The sequence below is a fragment of the Hemitrygon akajei genome, chromosome 6 (assembly GCF_048418815.1).
Source record: "Hemitrygon akajei chromosome 6, sHemAka1.3, whole genome shotgun sequence".
In the NCBI taxonomy this organism is placed as follows: Eukaryota; Metazoa; Chordata; class Chondrichthyes; order Myliobatiformes; family Dasyatidae; genus Hemitrygon; species Hemitrygon akajei.
Window position 1 is genome coordinate 95,644,595 of NC_133129.1, and position 11,001 is coordinate 95,655,595.

Genomic DNA, 11,001 nt, shown 5'->3' on the forward strand with positions numbered 1-11,001 from the left:
ATCTTTTCTTACCTTGTCTTGTCTTGCGTGGTTCTGCTGAACACAGTGGACATGCTACGTTGGCGCCAGAACACGTGGGCTGACCCCAGTTGTGTTGATTGTTAACACAAATAACACATCTCACTGCATATTTTGATGTGTATGTGATTAAATAAATCTGAGTGAGAGGGGTATGAAGGGCTTATAGTTCAGGTGTGCTCCGGTGGGACGAACAGAATAACAGTTCGGGACGCACAGTGGGTTGAAGGACCCGTTGCTGTGCTGTAGGACAAACTGACCCTATGACATATGACTGTGGCATCTCTCATTCCCTCTCTTCTCCCCCAATCACTCATTCTCTCTCCCTACTCTCTCTCTCTTTTCTCACTCTTTTCCTTCTCTCTATTTGTCTGACTCCCTTTTTCTTTCGCCCTTCTCTCTGTCTGTCTCACATTCCCTCTCCTATCCCTCACTTACTCGTTCTCTCTGTCTGTCTGTTTGACTCGTTCTCTTTACCCTCCCTGCCTGCCTCTCTAATCTTGTACATGCCCTCTCCGCACTCCCTCTCCGTCTGTGCCGCGACCTCCCGCCAGGGGTAGGTGCTGTTCCGGGGTCCGCCGCCGCCGCCGCCGCTCCCACATCTTCTCCCTCTCTCCCCGCCCGGGTGAGGCGCTGTTGCGGGAGCTGCCGCCGCCCCGACATTACCCTCTCTTGCCCCGGCCGTCTCAGCACTGACCCAGAAGACGCCGAGCAACAGCGGGCCACGATGGGCACATACGGGCCAGCCAACGAGAAACTCCGCAACCTGGAGGAGGTCGAGAAGGAGATCGCTCTCATCTTGCAGAGCGCAGGTGGGAACGGCGGTGGGGGTGAGGGGAAGGATGGGGAGGGGTGAGAGACGTGATAGGGGAAGGGGCATGAGAGGTGGGGGGATGGCCGGAGGGGGAGTGGAATGGGTGGAGGTGGATGAGGGGAGTAGGATGGGGGAGAGGGACGAGGAGGGTTAGGGGGATGGGAAAGAGGGGCGAGGAGGAGAAGAGGTGAGGGGGATAGGAAAGAGCGGCGAAGGGGATGGGAAAGGGGCGGGGAGGAAAAGCGGTGAGGGGGATGGGAAAGAGGGGCGAGGAGGGGAAGGGGGTGAGGGGGATGGGGTGGGGGTGGGGGATGGGAAAGAGGTGCGAGGGGGTGAGGGGGATGGGAAAGAGGGGCGAGGAGGGGAAGGGGTGAGGGGGATGGGAAAGGGGTGAGGAGGGGAGGGAGGAGACGGGGAGGGGAGGAGAGGGAGATGGACAAGAGAGGGTGGTCTCACTCACCAGAATTCAGAAGAATAAGGGGTGACCTCATTGAAACCTATCAAATGATGAATGCCTTTATAAAGTAGATGTGGAGAGGATCCTTCCTGTAGTGGGAGAATCTGAGTCCAGAGGACACAGCTGCAGATTAGAGGGGTGTCCTTTTGGAACGGAGGGGAGGAGAATTTTTTTTAGCTAGAGAGTGGTGAATTTTTGCCACTGGTGGCTGTGGAGGCCAAATCTGTAAGTATATTTAAGGCAGAGGTTGATAGATTCTTGATTGGTCAGGGCATGAAGGGATACAGGGGGAAGGCAGGAGATTGGGGCCGAGAGGAAAATTAGATCAGCATGATGAAATGACAGAGCAGACTCGGTGGGCCAGAAGGCCTAATTCTGCTCCAATATCTTGTGGATAGAGAGAGAGGCTGTTGAGTTCAGAAGAAGCTGATTTGTGGACCTCACTCCGATGAAAGTCTCTGCGGGTAACCTTGTGACCCTGAGACAAACAGTTGAAAAGGAAACAAGTTATGCCTAACATTTAGTTAATATGTTGTTTAGGTCAAACATCTGTTACCTTCTGTCAGAAAATCCCATTGGGAAAAGTGGTCTTTGACCAGATCAAAAAGATACACACTCAGCGACAACGTATTCGGATATACCTGATAAGGTGGTGTGGTCTCCTGCTGCTGTAGGATGCTCTCCTGCACGCCACTGTTGTAACATGTGGTTATCTGAGTTACTGTCACCTTCCTGTCAGTTGAGTCATTCTGGCCATTCTCCTCTGACCTCTCTCACTAACAAGGTGTTTTCACCCACAGAACTGCCACTCACTGGATTTTTGTTTGTTTTTCACACCATTCTGTGTAAACTGTAGACATCGTTGTGTGTGAAAACCCCAGGAGGAGCAGTTTTTGAGATACTCAGACCACCCTATCTGGCACCAGTGGTCAAAGTCACTTAGATCACGTTTCTTCCCCATTCTGATTGAAAAACAAATGAACCTCCTTTTCTTCTGATAAAGTTTAATGGCGGTTGGCAGAGTAACATAAGGTGCAGTACCGCAACCTACTGAGTAAAGAGGCAGAAAGTATACCCACTATATCACCCCCACCCCGAAAAACCCTCAAATAGTACTTTTCAGGAAGTCAAATACACACTTATATAGCTTACGATGGCAGCATGCTGACTTAACTGCCCGTTACGCTGCTGGTGTTTCAGGCAGCAATGTAGATCCTCTATCTCTGGTGTTATTCAGGGGTTCCTTCATGTTAGTAGTTTCCTCTCAGTTTTCATCACTGTCAGTCAGGCAAGTCCCGGGTGGAGACTCAGGAATACCGTCACACTCAGATGTAGAAGGATCCTTCATTGCTTTTTTCATAACAATTTTGTTTTACCAGTCAGGGTTGTTAGCCCTGAGCTGAATCCCCAGAACTGGAAGACCAGTGAACCACTCTTAGTCGGGCCTCTACCCTTTGCCCTGTTTGGCATGGGTGACCCTACCAAGAGCCATGGCAGAAAGCCCTGACTCCAGCCAACTTAGCTGTCTGGGTCATTGAGGCACGCAAGCCTCCAAGCCACGACAAGGTTGTGGACTTCTTGGAGGATCCTAACGGACTATCCATGTTGAACTGTGTCTGTCCCAAAGATCTCAATTTAGCAATGAGATATTTCCTTTGCACATCATCAGAACTGCATTGAAACAATGTATTTCTTGACAATTGCGCTCCCTGCGAATGCCCGGATTGTGCATGTTTAATTGTGAACAAGGAATTATTCACCCTAGTATGTCCAATATGTAAACGTGTAGGTATTAACTGCTTCTCTCTTTTATACCCATCTCCCAGTTGAGTTCCCACCATCCTCTGAAGTTTGTATAAATGTTGCCTTTTCTTTTCCTTATCCCAACTTCCATAGTGATCAAATAGACTTTTTAGTTATGGCTATCGCCTCCCTTCTATCCAAAGGCACCAGTACATCCTTGACGTTAAGTGATTGCTTGGCTTGAATGTAAAGCAATCACCCAGCAAGCATGGTGGGTTTCCTTCAACTCCACCATGGGCAGGGACCCAAAAGAATTGGATACGCAAGCCTAGACCCTGCAGCCTCAACAGACACTGTCCAATCTCAAGGAGAATGTCTGGCCTACAATTCAGAATGCCTGTTTTAATATATAACAAAACCGAAAACTAATCAGCCCGTACCTCTTCAACCCATTTCAAGGCGAAAGTGAAAGCAACCATCTCAGTCCTGACGAAGGGTCTCGGCCCGAAACGTCGACAGCCCTTGTAGATGCTGCCTGGCCTGCTGTGTTCCACCAGTATTATGTATTGTGTTGTTTAAATTTCCAGCATCTGCAGATTTCCTCGTGTTTGCAACCATCTCAGACCTGAATACCGATATTTTGTCAGATAATCTTTTTTAATAGTAATCTGAAACTTGGGAGCATACACAGTTCTTGACCTGTCACTGGATCTTTTCAACCATCTGTATAGATATGTAAGAATCCGTTATATTGCTGAACATCCTGTGCTACTGATAACTAATCACTCATCTCGATCTTTTCCTGACGGCCCAAACCAGCTACAGGCAAAGGGAAAACCCATGGAGGGGTGACAGAAAGGGGCCATAATCCACATTAAGCACCAAGACTTTGTGCCCTTTAGTTTCCCATCCACTCCAAGCTGAAGACGTTATGAATACAAGCACTCTACTAATGTTGCCAATATTGGATGACCGACTTCATGTCCTCTTAACCCCAAAAAAATCATTGCTAACTGTAACCTGTGTAGATGCAAAGGTACTTCGCCCAATTCTACCATTCATGATGAAATTGGGGATAATTTAATAGCCCAACAACATAATCTCAGTGCTTGAGCTTGAACTTTACCCAGGGGCTTTCAGACTGCTGGTGAGGCTGACGTCCATAACCAAAGACAGATCCCATTAAAGCGATATATATCTGTTTAAGTGACCTGCTCACAGCCCAATCACAACTAAGCACCTGAACACGTTAAGGGTTTTTTTGCACTTCTCTAGAATTTTATTTACATGCCCTTTCTGTGTCCATTCACATATGTAGAAACTTTACCACTGACTCTTGTAGAAGAGATTTATTCTATAACGAGAGCAATTGTGAGTGTAATGTTCCTTTTAGCAAAACAAATGAATCTTTGCAAACTGATTTGCCCACATTAGTATTGTTACCTTCAATGCTTTGACTACACAGTTATCTGTCTGAAGGTTTTTTTTTAAATTACAATGACTATCTTTTTCAACCATCTCCTCTGGCAATGCATTCTAGATCTCAACCACTCTATGTAAGACCAAACTCCTTTTCTCCTTATTCACCTGTTTGGGGTGGCAAGGTGGCATAGTGGTTGGCTCAACGTCTTACAGTGCTGGTGACCCGGGTTCAATTCTTGTGCTGCCTGTGAAGAATTTGTATATCCTTCCTGTGGCCGCATGGGCTTGCTCCGGGTGCACCGGTTTCCTCCTACAGTCCAAAGATATACCAATTGATTGGGAAATATTAATCACAGCATTAAAAAGGAGTGGGCCACACACACTCCCCTGTGGAGTCCGACTCTCCTTAGAAAATGTTCCAACTCTAACGTATCTTCCTATCATGTAACGAGTCTTGAATCCAATTGAATGTTCTACCACATATTCCCATCTTTTCTAGTTTAAGCAACAATCTTTGGTCCATAACATATAAGCTTTCTCCATAGCAGAGAAAACTTCGACCATTGGTTCTTTATTAACTGGGGCATTATGAATATCAGATTCCAATCTTAACACCAAGTCCATAGTCATTCTCCCTTTATAAAATCCAGCTCGAGATGCAGCTAATTTTCCACTGCTTTCCACAAAGGAAGAAAGCCTTGCTATAACCATTCATTTTATTATGTTGTATATGTTTGACATTTGCAAAATAGGTCTATGCCTGAAAGGATCTGATTACTCCTTACCAGGTTTCAATATAGGGATAACAACTGCTAATTTCCCAGAAGTAGAAAGTCACCCTTCAACCTACGTAGTGTTAAAAGAATTTTAAAACCAAGACAAGTTTCAAATCTGATAGCCATGTTAACATACTTAAGCTCAAATCATCTTTCCCAGGTGCTGTCTGGCCAGCACTTTCAAACAATGTAAATTCAACATCCAAGCAGGAACTGAAACAATTTGAGGATTGCTTGCCAAAACTGTTTCTCTGTAAAACCTCTCTTCTTTCCTTCTCCAAGACATTTGCTTTGCCGTTCTCACTACTTTTGTAACTATAGCTTGAGCTCTTTTATATTGTCTGAAAGACGAGTAGGAGAAACACTGCCCAACTTGTCTAAAAGCTTTATGCCACTCCTTCACACCTCTTCTACATTCATCCGTCCACCAGGGAACAGCCCCTCTTTTATCTCCCAACGATCTGCGAATTCATTCCGTAGCTATTGAGTTGAGTACAGAGCACAAGGTATCTCGATATCCTCTAAAACCAAATGATGAGGAAATCTACTTCCATATAAATGATCAAACGCATAGCAATTTACTTTTTTAAAATCCCATCTGGGCATATAAGAACCTTTCTTCTGATACACATCTATTCCCATTGTACAGATAATGGGGAAATTATGACTACTCACTGTTGTATCATTATACATTTCCCAGTTACACACACTTGCTATATCCTTAGATACCAGCGTAAAGTCTATAGCAGAAGCAGTGTTTGTTAAATAGATTTATCCTTGTACTCTAACAAGCCAATCAAATTTCTTCCAGAAAGTCTTCCACCAGCATCACTATAACTCCACGTAGTCTATGAGCATTAGAATCCCCACACCGTAGTTTTCCCAATCCCACCCACACTTTCCAGTACATCAGATGTTATCCTTTCAAAGTACTTTTATTATCAAAGTACATATATGTCACCACATACAACTTTGAGATTCATTTTCCTGTGGGCATACTCAGCAAATCTATAGAATAGTAACTATAACAAGATCAGTGAAAGATTAACTAGAGTGCAGAAGACAACAAACTGTACAAATGCAAATATAAATAAATAGCAATAAATAACAAGAACATGAGAAAGAGTCATTAAAGTGAGATCATTGGTTGTGGGAATATTTCAATGGATGGGTAAGTGACCCCTTTTATTCAAGCACCTGATGGTTGGAGGGTAATAACTTTTCACAAGTTATAACAATTATTAGCTGTAATTTACTATTCTTTCCCAAATTACAACCACAGTTAATTCATAAACAACGCCAATCTCCAAAACTCTATGTGCCATCCCACTTTTAACAAAGGCAGCCACTTTGCCCAGTTCCATCACATCTTATTTCAACATAATCTTGTCTCTTAAAACTTAGACAAGGCTTCGGCCAGGTTTCCTGTACACACATAACATCAAGTTTATTTGGTAAATCTTCATTAAATTTCTTAAGCTCTTCACCGTTCAGCAGGCTTCTAGTATTGAATGGTAAGATTAGAAAAAAACATTAGCAAACCTCTTTTGAACATTATTTACTCCTCCAGGGTTTTCTGATACACAGGACACTGCTGCGTATGCCATGTTCTGCTTCACAGTTGCTACATTTTAGATTAACGTGTTTTCTACAATTACCATAATCACGTTCACCACGTTGACAACACTTGCACACGGCTGCGACAGTACCTGGCCAAACCCCTGGCACTGAAGACATCTCAGAGACTCGACCAGTATTACTCGTATAATCTAAATTAACCCTACCCAGCAACTTCTTTGTGTCAAATTTAATCCAAAATTCAATAAATTCTAGAATAATTCCAACCGCCTGGAAGGTAGCAGGTGTATAGAGAAGAAAGAAGAGGAAGAGAAAAATGGGGTCACTGTTGGCAACTTCACTAAAGGAGAACTGTGGAGTGTGTATTGTGCCCAATGCCCCTCCTCCATCCTTGTTGCAGCGCATTGAAGGATGTGCTAACGGGGGGCACATAACAAAACTAGCTGAAATCAGCATGGTTTCCTTAAGGGGAAATCTTGCCTTACAAATCTGTTGGAATTCTTTGAGGAAATAACAGGCAAGCTAGACAAAGGAGAGTCAATGGCTGTTGTTTGCTTGGCTTTTGACAAGGTGCTGCACATGAGGCTGCTGAAGATAAGAGCCCTTGTTATTTCTTCAAAGAATCCCAACAGACTTGTCAGGAAGGATGCTAGCATGGATAGAAGATTGGCTGATAGGCAGGAGGAGAAGAGTGGGTATAAAGGGGGCCGTTTCTGATTGCCTACGGGGGTCGGTGTTGGGACCGCTTCTTTTTACGTTACATGCCAGTGATCTGAATGATGGAGTGAAAGTTTGTGGACGATACAAAGATAGGTGTGGGGCAGTAGTGTTGAGGAAGCAGGGAGTCTGCAGAGGGACTTGGGCATATGAGGGGAATGCATGAAGAAGTGGCAGATGGAATACGTCAGGAAGTGTATGATCTCACACTTTGATAGAAGAAATAAAGGCATAAAGTATTTTCCTAATGGGGATCAAATTCAGATATCAGAGGTACGAAGAGACTTGAGTCCTTGTGCAATGTTAGCTTTCATTTGGAGAGAACTAGGATACAAAAGCAAAGATACATTGCCGAGGCTTTTTCAGGCATTGGTGAGACTGCATTTGGAAAAGTCTAATCATTTTTACATGGATCAGTACAGTATAGGCACAGGCTCTTCAATATTCAACCGAACCAAATAAATTAATAATCTAAAGGCCTATTAAATGAGTCCCTTATGCCTACACATTGTCCACATCCCTTAATTTTCCTCACATTCATGTGCCCATCGAGATGTCTCTTAAATTTCCCTATTGTATCTGCCTGTACGAGGGCCCCTTATCCTAGAAAGGATGCACTGGCAGTGGAGAGGGTCCAGAGAAGGTGCACATGAATGATCCCGGGGATGAAAGGGTTAACGTAATGAGGTGGGTTTGATGGCTGTGGGCCTGTACTCACTGGAGATTGAAGGATGAGGTGGGGGGCAGGGAAATCCCATTGAAACCTACTGAATATTGAAAGGCCTTGGGTGAATGTGAAGAGGATATTTCCATTAGTGGGGGATTTTAGGACCAGAGGGCACAACCTCTGATTGGCAGGACTCCCCTTTAGAAAAGAGATGGGGTATTTATTTAGCTAGAGAGTGGTGAGTCTCTGGAATTCATTGCCGCAGATGGGTGTGGAAGCCGAGTCATTGGATGTATTTAAAGCAGGGGTTGGTAGGTTCTTCATTAGTATGGATGTCAAAGGTCACAGGGAGAAGGCAGGAGGATGGGGTTGAGAGGGAAAATAAATCAGCCTTAATGGAATGGGAGCAGACTCGATGAACCGAATGGCCCAATTCAGCTCCTCGGTCTTATGGGTGAGGAGGGCAGATAAGAGGGTTTTTGGGTGAGAAAGATGAGTGTTTCTGAGTGGGGAGGAGATTGGGGAGAAGATGTGGGGGCTTCTGGGTGAAGGGGAAGAAAGGAATTCTGGGTGGGGAGAAAGATGGGGCTGTTTCTGAATGGGAATGAGAGGCTGATATACAGTGGATTTCTGAGGTGGGGGCTATGGGGAGAGTTCCTGAGTGGCAGGAGTATGAGGGTTTATAGGCAGGAAGGGGGGTGGTTCCTAATGGGAGAATGGAGGTGTTTCTGAGTGGGAGGGCAATCCCCTGGGTGTGGGTGATGGAGGGAGAAGCTTCCTCCTTGTTTTGGCTCTGACACTCTCCAGCTCCCTACTATCTACTGATAGTGCTGTGACCTGCCCTGCCTTTTTCACACTGTCAGCCAACGCCATCCTGGAGATGTCAAAGGAGAAGGTAACGGAGAGAACGCTGGATCGACACGCCTCCCAGTTCACTGCTTCCGTCCAGCGGGTGGAGACGGAGCTCAGCAGCCAGATCCGCTACCTCACCCAGGTGGGTCCTGTACGCCCCAGCACCTCCCCTCCCATCCCTAACCTCCCGGTCCAGTACGTTGGGTGGGTGCTGTCGTGCCATGTTAACAAACTGCAGGGAAATCTCGTCGCGTGTAACTTGCCAGCAGACCTTTCTGTGTTGTGACCTGTGCTGTCTAAATAGACTTCTTTTTCCCCCTCTCCCCTTCACCGCTTTGTCATCATCTATGAATCTGCATCTCCCCCCACCCCTCTCATCCTCCCTCCTCTCTTTTCTCCACTGTGTTGTGCTTGTCCTTTGTCACTCTTGCATATTCACCCTCTGTCTGTTCCTATCTCTGTCTCTCTGTTCCTCTCCTCCTGACTCCCCCTCTCTGCTGTCTCCCTTGTTCTGTCTGTACCTCTCCCCATTTTCCCCTAATATCTCTGATCCGCCCTCTTCTCCTCTCCCCCCCGAATCCCGACTCTCCCTCCCCAGGTTGCCACAGGACAGCCTCACGAAGGTTCCAGTTACTCGGCACGGAAGGATGCTCAGATGGCAGTGAACCGAGTCGAGTACACCCACCTCAAGGTGCGAGACCTGGCCCGGACCTGCGACCAGATGCTGGAGCACCCGTGACTCGAGTCCATCCTGTCCTCTGTTCGCACCACCCACCGGGAACCTGTAACCCAGCCGGGCACCTCTGTGTGTTTGCTGGACACGGCCTGGTTCACGATCCGTCCGTCTCTACCACTTGGGTCTGTTTAACACTGAACCAAACGGAGGGTCAGCTCCGGATGTGAATGTGGGAGAAGGAGGAGGTGACAGCATGGAGCGCTCCAGGCAGGACGGGGGATAGGGTCCCGATCCATAATAACTGAGGGCTCTTCCTTTACCATGTGAACTCCTGCTGAACACCACCTTCCTGCCTTCCTCACTACCTCCTCCCCTACCCCTACCCTTACTCCTCACTCTCCCACCCTCCCATCATTTCTCCCAACTCCCCCCTCCGCCTCCCCTCCCCACCCTTCCCCCTCACCACTTCCCTCACACCTACTCAACCCCTCAAATTTCCACACAAATTCTCATCTCCCCTGCCCTCCTCACATCTCATCCTTCTCATCACCCGCTGCACCCTCCCCTCCCCTCCCTGTTCCATCTCCTACACTGATGCTGGAATTGGAGCTGCTGTGCTTGAAGTGGGTGCGGTTTTCAGGCTAAAGAGGTGTTTGGGTGCATTAGGAAATAGTTAGGGTGATGGGATTGGTGCTGTCGAGGTGTGTGTGGATGCAGGGTACTGTGGGGAGGGTTTGAGTGCAGAGGAATGGGTGTGGGAGGGAGTGGCTACCAGGGGTTGTTTGCTGGGAGTGGGAGAGTGCTGTATGTGTGGGGAAATGAGATGGCTGCTGGGAAACTGGCACGGGTGCTGGGGGAGGGGCTGCTTTGACGGGGACTCTCCCCCGTTGTCTGCTGTGATCGGTCTCTCGGTCCCGTGTTGTATTTCTGTGTCTGCAGGGATCAACTCCCTTGAAATAAATGGAAAGCAGTGGACCTCTTGTCCAAAGTCCTTGGTAGCTCTGTGGTCCTTTCTCCCTTCCCGGGGGTTCGCTGCCAGCTCGTTATCACTGACCGCCAACACACACCCCGTATTGGGCTTCTCAGATAGGGACACCGCACGAACAGAATCTCTCCAGCAGTGCTGGTGGGTACCTCGAAAGAGTTGTTTAATTCAGGCCTTAGTAATAGCATTCTCGGATGTGGTGATGTTGATCCAGAGGTTCTTCGGAAGTCAAGGTGAGGCATAAAACTTGGTGATTATGACCGCTTTATGAATGTCGTAAGAACAAAGAATGCAGA

General features: G+C 46.9%; 1 protein-coding gene across 1 annotated transcript; it reads left to right on the plus strand.

Annotated features, from left to right (window-relative positions):
• The first annotated feature begins 675 nt into the window (after nt 1-675).
• On the plus strand, nt 676-10,708 carry med11 (mediator complex subunit 11). The gene is made up of 3 exons (XM_073048917.1): nt 676-830; nt 9,056-9,186; nt 9,643-10,708. The coding sequence occupies exons 1-3, from the start codon at nt 746-748 to the stop codon at nt 9,781-9,783; spliced, it is 357 nt and encodes a 118-aa protein (XP_072905018.1). The 5' UTR covers nt 676-745; the 3' UTR covers nt 9,784-10,708.
• Nucleotides 10,709-11,001: the final 293 nt, after the last annotated feature.

Excerpts from the sequence above, each read along its gene's own strand:
- med11 (XM_073048917.1), top strand. The coding sequence starts at position 746 with ATGGGCACATACGGGCCAGCCAACGAGAAACTCCGCAACCTGGAGGAG. Across the intron at positions 831-9,055 it reads TCTCATCTTGCAGAGCGCAG|CCAACGCCATCCTGGAGATG; the intron begins GTGGGAACGGCG and ends TCACACTGTCAG. Across the intron at positions 9,187-9,642 it reads AGATCCGCTACCTCACCCAG|GTTGCCACAGGACAGCCTCA; the intron begins GTGGGTCCTGTA and ends CTCCCTCCCCAG.